This window comes from Pteropus alecto, unplaced genomic scaffold (assembly GCF_000325575.1).
Source record: "Pteropus alecto unplaced genomic scaffold, ASM32557v1 scaffold326, whole genome shotgun sequence".
Classification (NCBI taxonomy): Eukaryota; Metazoa; Chordata; class Mammalia; order Chiroptera; family Pteropodidae; genus Pteropus; species Pteropus alecto.
In genome coordinates this window covers 1224880-1239848 of record NW_006438873.1, presented here as the reverse complement: position 1 = coordinate 1239848, position 14969 = coordinate 1224880, and the positions used below count along the sequence as shown (strand labels likewise).

General features: G+C 53.4%; 2 protein-coding genes across 4 annotated transcripts in view; one reads left to right on the top strand and one right to left on the bottom strand.

Annotated features, from left to right (window-relative positions):
- Positions 1-3806, top strand: part of SSC5D (scavenger receptor cysteine rich family member with 5 domains) — an 18866-nt gene extending 15060 nt beyond the window's left edge. For all 3 annotated transcript variants that reach the window (XM_025049656.1, XM_025049657.1, XM_025049655.1), the window contains one exon: positions 2274-3806. In XM_025049656.1, the coding sequence (XP_024905424.1) occupies positions 2274-3787 (1514 nt within the window). In that variant the 3' untranslated portion in view covers positions 3788-3806. The remainder of the gene's footprint in view (positions 1-2273) is intronic.
- A 6937-nt stretch (positions 3807-10743) lies between these two features.
- On the bottom strand, positions 10744-13540 carry SBK2 (SH3 domain binding kinase family member 2). Its single transcript, XM_006915976.1, has 3 exons — positions 13288-13540; positions 11836-12038; positions 10744-11334 (listed from the first exon to the last, which is right to left on the bottom strand). The coding sequence occupies exons 1-3, from the start codon at positions 13538-13540 to the stop codon at positions 10744-10746; spliced, it is 1047 nt and encodes a 348-aa protein (XP_006916038.1).
- Between the last annotated feature and the right edge of the window lie 1429 nt (positions 13541-14969).

The window sequence follows — 14969 nt, the reverse complement described above, 5'->3', positions numbered from 1 at the left end:
CTCGGTAAAAAACAACCTAGCAGTATTTAGTGAAATTAAATATAATGATAAATTATGACCCAGCAATCTTGCTATTCCAGAGAAATTCTTGCACAGGCTTATAAGGGGACATATGTGAGCATGTTGTTTGGCATATTGTGATATCAGGGAGTTGGAAGCAAGCTAAGTGTCTAGCAGTAGGGGAATGGATAAGAGAAATGTGATGAGTGCACGTGATACATTTCTATGCAATAGCTAAAGCAATGACTAGCTGTATACACAGCAGCATGGATAGGTATTAATGAAATATTGAGGGAAAAAGAAACAGAATGAGGTTTCCTGCAGAATGTTATTTGCAAAAATTAAAAGGACAAACAAAAATACACATATGCTTATATATGAACATAACTACATAAGTGCATTCCATATTGTATAAGGATGCATATGTTTAAGGACATGTCAAGTACATTCATGGAGGTACCTATGGGAGAAGGTGAGGGGGATGGAGATTGACAATAAAGAGGAGAAAAATTAAAAGCGAAAGGAGAAACAAGAGGAGACTATTGGTGACAATGTACAGAGGAGTGTGATTAGCTAAGCTCTCTGCACCTTGGGTCTGAAAAATTAAAAATCAATACTCTAGGTATGTATCTCAGTATTGAGCCCCAACAATATCAAAGTAAGCCAACATTCTTGAAATAACTAAAAACAGTTAATATTTATTGAACATATGCCATGTGTTAGGCACTGTTCTAAGTACTTTATTACTCCTTTAATCCTTGTAACATCCATGTGAGCCCTGTGATGTAGGTGCTGTAATTATGCCCATTTCATAAATGAGAGAAATTGAGGCACAGAAAATGACTATGACAATATTAATAATCATGAGATTGCTTATTACATGATAGGCATTGTGCTAAGTGCTTTGCACACACACGGTCTCCTGAACTCTCATAATAATTCTACAAAGAAGGTTTGTGGATCCTCCGTGGTTCATAGATGGGGAAGAAACTGAGATTCAAGACTTGCCCGTGGTCACCTAGCTAGGGAGTGAGGAGCTGGGGTTTAAATCCAGGATGCCTGGCTGGAGGCCAAACCCCTTACTCAAGGGTTTCTCCAACCCTGCATACAGATGGTGGTGGGACAGGATGTGCCTCAAAGACCCTACAGGAACAAGTGGAATTCTCTAGAGCTACCAACACAGGTGGTGATTTAAATTTAAATGAATCAAAAATGTGAAAAAGAAAACATTCAGTTCCTTAGTGGAACTAACCACATTTCAAGTGCTGAGTACCACATGTGACCAGTGGCTGCCATCTGGAACAGCACACACCATTCTCATCACTGAGAAACTGCAACTCTGGGTGCAAAGGACCTGGAGTCAAATCTTGCCCTGGCAGCTTGCCAACTGTGTGTGTGTGTGTACAACCTTGGGCAAGTTACTTATCCTCCTGGTGTGTGTGTGTGTACAACCTTGGGCAAGTTACTTATCCTCCTGGCCTAATTTCCCTCATCTGTAATAAAGTTAAAATTCACTCTGACCTGGAAGGAGGGCGGGGAAGAAGCTGAAGTTTTACATTGTACCCAGGCCCCAAATTGCAGGGAGTGTCCAAATCAAGATAAATAAAATCTTAATACAATAGTTTTAAGAATCAAAATAAATGCAAAAATAATCCACAGTGAACTAAATATCAACTAAAGACAGGGTCCAACCTACCTCACCAGACTCCCTCTAATCACGGCTTTATCTGGTCCTGTCGGGTTGAAATTTTGACTTTTTGTTCATCTTGGATCTTTTGCACTTATTTTGATTGTTTAAAAACATGGCATAAGAATATTGATCTTGATTACTGAGATTACCCTTCCGAACCCTCCTGTACCCCTCCCTCCTCCTGTGCACCTCTGGCATCTCCGGCTTCTCCCACACCCCTCCCCTTTGTCCCTCTTTATTCCCCCTGTCCCCTGCCTGCTCCCCACATCCTCCTGCACGCTTTCACACCCCCTATATCCCTCCCACTATCCTGCATTCCCCTCCCCTATTCCATACCCTTCCACATTTCCCACCACCCCTAGCCCACGCATCCGCCGCATCCTCATGCAGAGGAGGCCGCCAGGTGGCGCCTGAGACATCGGAGGAGCAGGAGGTGGTGCACGAGGGCGGAACGAAGTCTGCCGGTGACTCTTGACGTGATGAGACTCGGCGTCTTTCTATTGGTCAGCCCGTCCCTGGGGCAGGGCGGCCCTTGGGGTGGGCAGGGCAAGCTGACCTCCGTCGTCCATCTTTCCTTGTGTAGGTTCTGGGAGGAAACCATTGCCCGAGCGCCGTGTACTGCGGCCCACAGCAGCCAGGACGGCGCCCCCCACTCCTTCCCCGGGTCCGCCGCTGACCTCCGACTCGGCGCCAGAGCTCATCGAGGCAGCTTCCAGGGAGGTGACCTTTTACCCTCCTGACACTTCGCCACCCGGACCAGATCTGGCCTCCTGGAAGACTTCTGACCTCACCTTGACAACCCCTGGCCTTACTTTGTCCACTCCTGACACCACCGTGGTTCCAGCAGTGACCCCTGAGTTTTCACCCACTCCACCACCTACCTTGCCCAAAGAACTGACCTCAGACTCCTCTGTACCTCCGACCCGCCTTTCTCCTACATCAGAGCTGACCCCAGAATCTGACACAGCCCCAGGCTGGGACACAGCTCCATACCCCAACACAGTCCCAGAACCTTCCGGATTCCCAGATTCCTCCACAAGCCCTCGCCCCACTACCACCCTGAGCTCCACCACCACCCCTCACTTCACCATGACCCTTCCCTCCACCATGACTCCTCCCTCCACGACGACCTCCCAGCCCACCACTACTGCTCACCCCATCACAACTCACTCTACCACAGTCCCTCACCCAGCTACAACCCCTCGTCTATCCATGACCCATCACCCCACCATGACCCCTCATCCCACCACTGCTCAACCTACCACAATCTCTCATTTCATCACAACCCCTTACCCTGTCACCACCCCTCATCCTACCATGATCCCTCGCCCCACCACCACTACCTACCCCACCATGACTCATGACTCCAACTCAACCCCTATGGGTACTACCAAGTCCCTTCTAACTTCCTTGGGAACAGAACTTCCCTTTCCCACTTCAGCACCAAGAATCAAGCCCGGCCAGCACCCCCGGTTGACCTTGATGGGGGTCCCTCACTCCTCCACATCAATGACATTGAACCAAGAGCCCCCTCAAGCCTCAGAGTCCAGCCCCTCCAGGCCTTCTCCAGCCCCAAGCATGGACACACCATCCACTGAGAACTTCAAGCCACCCAGAAGCCAGAGCCCCAAACTAACCTCTGCACCTCCCCAAGCCCCACACTCAGCTTCTGACCCTACTTTGACTCCCGACCTCCACCTGTCCTCCATGGCCCACCCCTTGGATCAGCCTCCTCCTGATCACCTCACCCTAGGGCCAACCCCTGGTCAGAGCCCAGGCCCCCTTGGCCCATGTATAGCCCCAGTGCCACCTGTAAGGGTCATGGCTTGTGAGCCACCTGCCCTGGTAGAGCTTGTGGCAGCTGTGAGGAATGTGGGTGACCAGTTGCAGAGGCTGACCCAGACCTTGGAGCAGGACCAGCAAGAGCGCCAAGCCCTAGGACTGGGGCTGACTCAGGTGGTAGAGGCTGCCCAGGGTCTGGGGCAGCTGGGTGAAGTTGTGAAGAGACTGGCAGAGGTGGCCTGGCCCCCCAGCACAACTGGACCAACCACCACCACCCCAGAGGAGGAAGAGAAGCCTCTGAGGGGAGATGTGTGACCCCCATCTGGGACTTGAGGGTCTTAAAACACTCCTGACCGAAAAAGGAAAACCAAAGTATTGAATTAAAAACAAGATGTGGATGACATTTCTGGGGGACTAGAGGAACCCTGGAGAGATGGAATCACAAGATTGATCTGTCCCTGAATACCACAGGTACCAGGCAAGGTGGTGAGGATGATGGTGATGAGTATGATAAGTATGATGATGATAGTGATGATGGTGGTGATGATGATGAAAATGATCACAGTGTTGACAGTCATGGTCATGATGATGATGGTGATCATCATGGTAATGATGATCATGATAAAGATGATCATGGTGGCGGTGATGGTGGTGATTATGGAAATGACGGCCATGAAGGTGATCAGGGTGGTGATGGCCATGATGGTGATGATGATGTTGATGGAGATGATCATGGTGGCGATGGCCATGATGATGGCAATGGTGAAGCCCCATTAGTACAGAATTTCTGTCTTGATCACAGATATATGTCCAGCTTTAGAACACAGCCTGACACAGAGTATACACCCCATAAACATCTGTTGAATGCATGCGTGCATAATAGCAGTGATTAACATTTGTTTGGCACTTCCTGTGGGCCAGGTTCTCTTTTCATAGCTTTGCATGTGTAATGTCATTTTATCTTAGTGAACACTAGCTGAGAAGGTACTGCCACAACTTAGCAGAGAGGGACGAGCTTAGGAGCCTGAGTGCCTGAATTTCAGCCCTTGTGGGTGTGAATCTGAGCCAGTTACTTAACTTCTTTGTGTTTCCCAATTGTAAAAGGAGGTGATCATGAGTTTGCTGTGATGATGAACTGATAAGTTAATAGGAGTGAGAGCACTTGGCCCAGGCCTGGCTCTCGGTAAGTGCTCGTTATGTGATAATATTATTGTATTTATCCCCATTTCACAGCCAAGGCAAGTGCCCCAGGTCACTCAGGAAACATTGGTGCCCAAGTGGGTCTGACCCAAGGTCAGTGCTTAAGTCCGACTATCCTGGGTTCAAGGCCATGTCCTGGCTGTGGGACACTGGCAGTTCCTTTCCTTTCTCTGAGCCTCAGTTTCCTTGTACAGCAGAGCTAGTACCAGTCCTGGCCTCCTGGGCAGCTGTGCAGACTGGATGAATCAATGCGAGGAAGGACAGGGTTCGACATGCAGTGTGTGCTCAGTTAACCATTGTGATCATTACCACTCCTGGCTGTGTTTCTCTCTGCCTGATGCCACCCTGCCCCCTGTCCTCACCATAGCCCTTGGACAGAGGGACTTGATGCCCATCTCGGGACATGGAGGCTCAGAGAGGGTGAGCTCCTTGCCTTGGGCTACATAGCAGAGTGAGAACTCAACCCCAGAATAACATGATGCTGATTCCCTATTTTGACTTTGGCCTGGGGTTCTAGTTTAGGATTTCTGTGATAGCTCCTCTCTGGGTAAGCCCCTTCCCTAATCTGGGCCTCAGTATGTAAACTGGGGGCTGGCTTGGAAGACCCCCAACTCTGATCCTGGCTTGCAGAGCCTCAGGCAGGAAACCATTCCTTCCTTCTCTCTCCGGTCAGCCTGGCTCACAGGTTCTGGAGGTCAGGGAGCTGGCGCCCCACAGTCCTGCAAAGGCCAGCAGGGTCCAGTTACTTGCTGGGGGGGGCAATGTCTGGGGGTCCTGATAGATGGACCATCTTCCCCTGCCAACAGGCCAAGGAGCACACACAGAGAATCCCTGTTCCCCTGACCTCATTAAGCCCTAAGACACAAATAACTGCTGACAGGTGACCTGGGAGGGGGGTGCTAAGGGAATGGCTTCTGTCTGCATTCCCCTTGCCATCCTGGGTAGTCAGGGGCTGGGAAGGTGGCACCCCAACTTGGAAGCAAAGGTCTCCTTTCTCATTTAGAGGGGAGCAGATGAACCCCAGCTTTGGGTCACCCCAGAGGGCCCAGCTGGTGGTTCAGGCTCCTTGCCCTTCTCTGCAAGCCAGGGTTGGGGGCGCTGTTGGGCACTCTGGCCCAAGGTCCCTCCACCCCCTGTCACTTTCTGCCAGCCCTGGAGAAGCGAGTAGTTAATTATCTGGTCACTCTATCCCTGTTTGGCCAGGCAGCTAAGCCCAAACATCTGGCTCCAGGGCCCAGGGCCAGGATGGGTGGCCAGCCACCACCTACTTCTGGCCCTGACCCTGTACACCTCCCACAGGACAGCTGAGCTCAATCCGGTGTCCGCCAGCTTGCAATAAGCCGAGAATGGGTGCTGTTAGAGGCCTAGCAAGCTCAACTGATGCAGAGAAAATTCAGTTCACACACACACACACACACACACACACACACACACACACACACACAAAGCAGGAGCAGAAGGGACTTCCTTAACCAGGTGACAGGTGGAAAGGAAGATGTAGACCCGTCATTTCCCACAGGTTATATGACTGTCCCCATAGAAAACCCTGAAGAATCTAGCAGACCAATGGCTTGTATCACTGAGAGTTTAGTTAGGATGTGGGATCAATTTCAGAAACCGTGTCCTCACAGTTCTTTGCACTTGGAGTGTGACCCAGGGACTAGAGAAGCATGGACCTCACCCAGAGCTGGTTCAAAAAGCAGAATTTCTGGCACCATCCCAGCCTTGCTGGATTAGGTTCTACATTTGCACAAGAAGGGTGGGCGATTTGTGGGCTGCTGTCCAAGTAAGAAGTGCTGCTCACATCCCTCTTATGTCTGTATGAGCACTGACCTAAAATTGGACAACCAAAATGATGGTGTTTAAGGAGGACTCGTGAGGCCAGCTGCCCTTCTGGGTCCTGGGGAAATGCTCTCCTACAAGCAGGCTGTGGGCTGGGTGCTCTTGACTGTTTAACACTCTGTAGTAGCTGTCCTGACGTTCTTCGAGATTTTTCATTTTTTTTTGTAAGTGAAGGTGACGAAACAATGAAGCATTCTCCATGCTCCAAGCCTGGGCTCAAAGTCCGGAGTTGTAGTGGCCAGATTCCTGGCCTTCTTCCCTCAGGCAGGTGCCATGTCACCAGGGAGAGCTACATTCAGTAGCAAATAGAGGAAAAGAGAGATAGGGAGAGACAGAGAGAGAGACAGAGATACAGAGACCGAGCAAGAAGGATATATTTTCCTGTTTTATTTTTTGATTAAAAACCCTGAATTTTCATTTTGCACTGGACACCCATGAATTTTGTAACTGGTCCTGCCCACAGTATGGGGTTTCCCAGCTGGGAGTGCCCAGAACTCCCTCAGTGATCACCAGCCCAGGCAGGTTTTTGGGGTGCTGTGGGGGTGGGGTTCAGGACACACTCTGGGAGCAGGCCAGAGCTGGGTTTGGATCCAGGCTGTCATCTTGTTTTGGCTCTAGGGTCTGTGGAGAGCAGGCTCCCTATTGGGCCCCCACAGGGGCCACTGTGGTCTCTTTGGTGACGGGCAGCAAAGTGGTAAGTGGTCCTGTGAGGGAGCTTAGTCCATGGCGAGTGGGATTGAGTGGGGCTTAGTCTATAGTGAGTGGGCCTGGTGGGGCTTAGTTCATGGTGAGTGGACCTTGCGTTCAGAACCATCAGAAGGGGGCAGGTTTCCCATTCCTTTTGAATGGCGATTCAGAGGCTCCATGAGGGAAGAAACCTGATCAAGGTAGCATCAATGGAGGCCTTTGTTTGTTTGTTTGTTTGTTTGTTTTTTAAGCAGCCTCATTGAGATGAAATTTACATGCCATAAAATTCATCCTTTTTACATGTACAGTTCAATGGTTCTTACTATACTCAAAGAATTGTGCAACACTTACCACAGTCTAATTATAGAACTTTTCCACCACCATCACCAGCCCCCCAAATGAAAACCCATATTCACTAGCAGTCACCCCCACGGCCCTACCCCTCACAATCACTAGTCTTTCTGTATGGATTTGCCTATTCTGGACATTTCCAGTCAATGGAATCCTGCAACAGAGAGACTTAGGTAACTGGCTTCTTTCCAGAGATGTTTTTGAGATTCATCCAAAGCTTCCTCCTTTTTATGCATAATACTCCATTGGATGGATGGACTACATTTTGTTTATCCATTCATTTGGTGATGGCCATTTGGGTTGTTTCCACTTTTTAGCTATTGTGAATAACATTATTACGAATATGTGTGTGGATGTATCTTTTCAGTTCTCTTGGGTGGACACAGGGGAATTCTCTGTTTAACATGTAGAGAACCTGCAGACTGTCTCCCCCACTGACTGCCCCATTTTTACCATTCTGCCAGCAAATGCAACAGGGTTGGAACTTGTCCATGTCCTCACCGCCAGTCATCATGATCTGTCTTTTGGTTTTTTTGAAGGGTTTTTCAACCCCGCTTTCTGCCTTCATTTAGGTGCCCCAACTCCAGTGTGCTCTCTAAGGGAGACATGATCACTTCACCAACACACAAACACATGCTCACATGACTCGCTCACCTGTACTCAGTCTCCCACATGTATATCCACACACACTTCCTCAAACTTACATTCACACTCCCATCCATCCACACATTTACACTCACATGTACTCACATGTACTCACACATTTTCACACAGTGCAAACTCACACATTCACATTCACACTGTCATGCTGACACTGTCACACGCATGGTCGTTCTCACATGCACATATATGCTCACACACACTCATACTCTTACACACACTCATGCTCACACACTCGCTTTTATACTGTTATACCAGACATACTGACACACAGTCACACTCGTGAAATGCACCTTCAAACACATTCACTCTTACTCTCCAAACTCACACCCCCAGTTTTCTGCACAGGGCCCCTTCACTTGCTGATGACAGCAGGACACCCTGCGGTTTAAGAGCACAGGACCTGGACAGGAGCTGCCTGGGTTTGAGTGCTGCCTCTGCTCTGACCTGTCTGAGTACAGGCTGGCACCTTGGCTGCTCTGGGCCGTCTCTGCCCATCTGTGACTCAGGGCAGTTTTAAGGGACCAAGCAGAGCCACTTAGTGTTACATATCACCTAATTAAGTAACTAATATTCAGTTAGCATTGCCCCGCCCCCTCCAGGCCCTTCTCCACTGCCCCTCGGGCCCATGCTGGGTCATTGTCACCTCCCAGTTAATCCCCAGCTGCTACTGACAATTAACACTGTCTGCAGCTACCACCCCCCCCACCCATCCTTATCTCCACTCCCCTCTCACAGCTCCCTCCACCTTTCCCCAGTGCCTACAGATTTTTTGGGACACATTCTTGACCTAATTGCTCGGGCTATTTCAGATTCATGGATAAGGTGGTAGGAGATCCTGATCGTGCTCCCCCACAATGTACTCACAATGACCCCCTACTCCAGGAAGTTCACCTAGATTACCCAGGACAGGAGCCTGTGTCCCCAGCTCCCTGGATTGAACTCAGATTCAAAGGGCCCTTGGGGCCATTTCACAAACGCTATCACACACCACCACCACCACTCAGGCAATGCCACAGCAGGGGCACTGGGGGAGGTGGGATATACAGGGGCCAGGGACAAAGTGACACATGATCCAGCTCTAGTTGTAGCCTTGTGCTGGGCCTGTGGCCAAGGAGGGCACGGAGAGGAAGACAGAGTGTTTGCAAACAGAGCGGCTGCCAAGATGAGGCCAGGCTGAGAGGGGGAAGGTGTGAAGGGGCAGGGGCCCAGCTAGTGAATGGCAGCAGAGGGCAGTGCCCGTGTGACTCTTCCGCCCCTGCTACACATGCACACACGCACACACATGCACACCCAATTCCTCGTGGACACAGAGACATGGATCTGAGAGCCACACAGAGTGAGATGCATTCGAGCTTCCATTCCATCCCCTCACACATTCATGTAATAACTGTGCATATGCACAGGCTCAGAGGCTCATGGGCACGGAGATATACAGAAATACACATTCCAGTCCAAACCTCTGTCCACAAACAGCTGGACACTTTCAAGCTCCCATTAATTTCTCTCCTCACACACACAGACATGCAGAAATAGGCCCAGAGAGCCCCAACACAAGCAGCTATGCTTACTGCCAGACACACCCACAGATGCACACTCAGAGCCAGCCTCTTACACAATCACTGTGGGACAGTTCTCTGCTGTTCTGTATCTCTGTCTCTGTCTCCCTCCCTCTCTGTGTGTCTCTCCCTTTCTCTGTCTCCATCTGTCTGTCTATCTCGTCCTCCCTCTGTCTTTCTCTCCCTCTCTGTCTCCCTCCTGCACGGTGCTCAGCCAGAACACATGTGCACACACTGTCCTACCCTTTCCCAAGCTCACAGACCAACAACATGACAGGGACCTCAATGCCAGAGGGACTTTATTTGCAGAGAGCAGTTGAGGTGAGAGGAGAGAGTGCTCTTTAAGGGCCTCAGGAGTGAGTGAAACCCAGGGAGGAGGAGAGACAGGGCAGGAGGACAGGGCAGCATGCACAGCCCAGGGGTTCATTACCGGACAAGCTTTTACCACCCCCTTGCTATGGCTGGGATTGCCCCAGCTACATGGGACACATCAGAGAGCAGGACAGGCCCGACCCCTTCAATCCACAATCCGGAGCTCTCAGAATAGGCATAGCAAGAATGTCATGCAGCCTGGAGGTAACAAGGTCACAGAGGAGAGTCAGAGTGGGGATGCTGGACCTGATGCTGCAGTGCTGTGTGGGGTGGGAGAGGCGGCCAGCTAGGGAGGGAGCCCTAAACATGGCAGGTTCACAAGAGGTGAAGGGATAAGCCTGGAGTACTGCAGGTAAAGAATACAGCAAGTACAAATGCCCTGGAGATATGGGGACAGGTGCAGATGGACACACAGCGGCTCTAGAGACCCCAAGGCCAAGGGAGGGAGATGAAGTGGATGGAAAGGGAAGGGTAGTGAAACAGATGAAAACAGGCAGAGAGAAGCCAAAAGCCACACGAATGCCCAGATCTCTAGATGTGGGACCCCCTTTCCTTTTTAAGTCTCCCTGGGCAAGGGTGGGTACAGGCTTCCTGGCCTTCTCACTCTTCGGCCTCCCCGTCGCCTTTGTCCACCTCTTCAGTCTCTCCCTCCCGCTGCCTCCAGGGTCGCCCCAGGTAGCTCTGGATGGAGCTCACGGGACTTCTCTCCCGGGGCCGGGGGTCCAGCAGCCCCCACAGAAGGGTGTCTGCCACTGGTGTCAGGCCAAACCAGGGCTGAGGCCGGTCCTGGGGCTGGCCTGAGGCCTGCCAGAGGAGGAAGTCCTCATAGAAAGGGTCAGTCTCTGCCATGGGCTGGTCCCAGGGGAAATAGCCCGTGAGAAGGCAGAATAGCAGGACCCCCAGTGCCCACGCATCCAGGGAAGGCTGGATGGGCAGGCCCTCAGGGAGGGGAGGGGGGCTGCAGAGCTCGGGGGCTGTGTAGGGGATAGGCGGTCCGGTCAGGCGGAGCAGGGTCCCACGAGGCCGCGTGTGGCCAAAGTCGGTCAGCTTGACCCGCCAGCAGGCCGGGTCGCACACCAGCACGTTCTCAGGCTTGAGGTCCCGGTACACCAGGCCGTGTGAATGAATGTGCTCCAGGGCTGAGGCCAGCTGGGCTGCACAGCGCTGGGCCGCTGGCTGCGGGAGGCCCACCTGTGGGGGTGTGTGTCAGGGCCCGCTGCCCCTCCCTGGCTACCAGAAGGGAACTCGGGCCACACCGCTTCACCTCAGCTCCAGGGGGAAGACCCAGGAGAATACACGGAAGTCTTCAAGTAAGTTAGCCCAGGAGGCCAGGGATGCCCAGTGAGGGCTGGTGAGGTCTGATGTGACCTCTGGAGGCCAGTCTGTCCCTGGGAGGACCCGGGAGACCAGTGAGGCCAAGTAAAACCCCGGGAGGGCAGTGTGACCCAGTGTGACCCCAGGAAGGCTGTGAGTTTTAGAGGGTGCAGCGTTGGCTCTGTGGTGTCAGTGAACTCGAGAAAGGACTGGCAACCCTGTGACCCATGGGCCCAGTGGGGGCTTTGGGGGCTACGTGAGGCCTGGCAAGCCCTGACGCAGCGAGAGTGAGTCCTGAGGCCCAGGTCGTTGGGTGGGGAGTGGTTTCTGTGAGACCCAGTGAGGTGCTCGGGGCCCGCTGGGCATCTGTGTACCCACCTTGGGCTGGATGAGGGAGATGAGGTCCCCGTGTAGGATGGGCTCTGTCAGGAAGCTGTAGGAGTCGGTGGACTCGATGCCAATGCCGTATGTCGTCACAACAGCGGGGTGTGCGCCCAGCGTGAGGCCCACACAGAACTCGTACAGGAAGCCACGGAGGGAAGTTGACGGCTTCGGGAGCTGCTTCAGTGCCAGGGGTGTGCCTGGGGGCAGCCAGAGCCCAAGTCACCCTTACTGCTCGCCAGCCTGCACACTCTTCCCTATGCCACCTCTGCCTGCTCCGGTTCCCGCCTCCCTGCCAAGCCCGCCCAAACACAGCATGGCCATAAAATACACTGCTGGTGGCAATAGTACAAGCAGTGATAATGACGGCATTTAGTGAGCTCTGCTCTGCTCTCTCCATGTCTGTTGCCTTGAAGCAGATGAGGGGCACTATGAAACTGAACTTGGAACTTCTTGTGCTTCCTGTGACTCATGTGGCCCCTAGTTCCAGCAAACCAGTGCCAGAAAGCTGTGCTCCAGGTGCCTGGGGAAAAGATGCCTTAGGTGGGTATTAGGTGCGATGAGGAGTTGTAAGGAATGACCCTCTGGAGCAAAAGCTCCCAAAGGCAGGAGCACCGACCTCTTCAGCTTTATAGGCACCACCTGCCAGGGCCCAAGCTCATCCAGCAGGGGGCTGCGTGTAAGGAAGCAAGTCCACCTCCTCACCTAAAACACTAACCACCCTCCTTCCACTCATGCCCCAGCTGGATGCAGCAGCTGGATAGCGCTTACGGTGCCCGTCACGGCACATGGTACCTTCTGTTCTGGTGACCTCTGTCCATCTGTGTTGCCCACTGTCCCCTGAACGTCCCCAGAATAGTGACAACTTCATGTCCCCAGCACCACCCAGACCAGGGGCGGCATCCAGGGGCCTCGAGAGGTATGTTGAATGAAGCACCAGTCCCCAGCACCACCAGGATGGTCTGAGCCCCCAAGGGAACTCAAGGGTGAGTCTTGACTGATACCAACTCAGAGTTCTGTCCAGTGTCCCTGTTTCATGGGAAGGACAGAGGATGTGTGTGTAGACACCAGGTTGGGGCTGAAGGAGGGTGTCCTGTACACCCATTGTGCACTGGCTTTGCTACGTGCCTTGCAGACGCCTTGGCTCCAAACCATCCCCACAGCAACCTCTAATCTGGCCACATGTGAGGACCTCGAGGGGGAACCTCTCTGCTCCCCATTGTCCCCAGAAACTATAGCCATGGACGTGTGCTCAGAGAACCACAGAGAAGGAATCATTACCGTGTTTTCAAAGGAGGAGACTGAGGCTCATAGAGGGGAGGGGGCTCCCCTCCCGCCCTGGGCAGCGGAGGCAAGCCGAGACTCGGGCCTGCAGGCTCCCAGCTTTGGCTGGCTTCCACCAACCATGCCGCTGCGTCCACACCCCACCCATGTCCCCAGGTCCAGTACCTTTCTGACGGTGGGTGACCAGCAGGACCTGGCCGAAACGGCCCTGGCCCAGGGGTCGTACTTGCTGATAGAGCTCGTCTACCTCGGCTCGGACCAGGGTCTGGGCACTCAGTGCCATCATGTCTTCCAGTGCCAGGGCAGCCTCCTGGCCTTGCCGCAGCTCCTCTGCTGTGAGGCCCCCCAGGTCCTCATCAGCTCTGTTCTCAGCAGCCCCCACCTCCAATTGCTCCTCATCTGACTGTTTGCCGGGCATGTCTGCAGGGCAGAGGACAGAGGGTGACCGAGGGCCTGGGCCTGCCAGACCTGGAGCCCCAGGGAGGGACTGGGGGCCTGGACCCCTGGGTCTGAGGGAGGAGGCTAGGGGCTCATTGGCACATCACATTGTGACTTAGTCTCCCTCTTCATTAGAGGCATCTAAGGACCGGGAAACCAGTTGTGGTTTGGGGTGAGGTCAAGCCTGAGGTCACAGATGTCCCTCACCCCCACTCCCACATCCCTGTGCCAGCTCATGGCCCAAGGGTGAAAGATGAACCAGATAACTCGAGACACCCCCACCTTGTTTCCAAAGCAAACAGACTTGGGCCCTGGGGGTGGATGAGCAGCCTCTGTCTCCTAAGCGCAAACAGGTGCTCTCTGCCCCCAGGGGCCAGGGAGGGCAGGGCTGCACACACCAGGTTCTGGGGACGCCTGGGTTCCTCATGGGAGTGAGCATTTGGGAGCAGTTTCCAAGCCCACGAGAGGCCTGGGGTCCAGCTCTTACAGCCTCAGCCCCTCTTGCCTCAGACCCAGGAGCCCAGACCACCAGCCTTTTCCTTCAGACCTGGCCGGGAGTCCAGACCACCAGCCTCTTCCCTCAGACCCAGGAGTCCAGGCCCCCAGCCCCTCCTCTCCTGGAACCTATACAACTCACACTTCTTAGGACCCCCAGACCCTGTGTCCCTAATACTTAACCACTCTACAGCCTTGAAGTCCAGCGTCTGCTCCCCTGAGGGACCCAGGACTCTGGCTACTTGCTCAGCTTCACTCTCAGGTGTTGCCCACCTCAGGCCCTGTAACTCTTGCCTCCTCCTGACCTGGGCTCCGGCCTCCAGACCTCACCTTCTCCAAGGCTCGCCTGACCCTTCCGCTGCCCGCTGTATTTGGTGCCCTGCACTTAGAGCCCATGCCAGCGAGTCCTGCCCAGGAGCAAGACCCCGCCCCCACCTAGGGGGTCGTAAGCCCCACCCATGGCCCCGCCCCCTGTGCCCCACTGGGGTCAGAGCGACATCGTGTGTTGACTCCCGGAACTGGCTGTGGCTGGACAAAAGTCCCAGACTCTTGAGGTCAGTGCCTCCTCCCTCAGACCCAGGGGTCCAGGCCCTCCTCCCTTAGACCAGGGCATCCAGCTCCTAAGGATGAAATAATTTCTCTGTCATGCCCCTCCCTTGACCCCCACCCAGCTGCCCCATCCATGCCCCACTGACAGGTCAAACACAAGTGTTCGGTGAGGAATGGTGGGGAGCAAGACACTGGGGTCCTGTTGGGGAAAGGATGAGACAACAAGATTCCAGAACGATGCAGTGAGAGATGATCTCAGACTTGGGGCCAAGGGGAAGCAGGTGGTGGAGCAACTGGGAAGAGAGGGGCCTGGGGGGAGAGGGAGAAGGGAGGGGGGTCCCTGTGCTGAGTTTGCAGACTTTGAA

Bases quoted from the DNA above. Each gene is read 5' to 3' on its own strand.
- SBK2 (XM_006915976.1), bottom strand. From the start codon at position 13,540: ATGCCCGGCAAACAGTCAGATGAGGAGCAATTGGAGGTGGGGGCTGCT. The intron at 12,039-13,287 runs GTACTGGACCTG...GGCTGCCCCCAG, and splicing joins GGTCACCCACCGTCAGAAAG to GCACACCCCTGGCACTGAAG. The intron at 11,335-11,835 runs GTGGGTACACAG...ACACCCCCACAG, and splicing joins TCTCCCTCATCCAGCCCAAG to GTGGGCCTCCCGCAGCCAGC.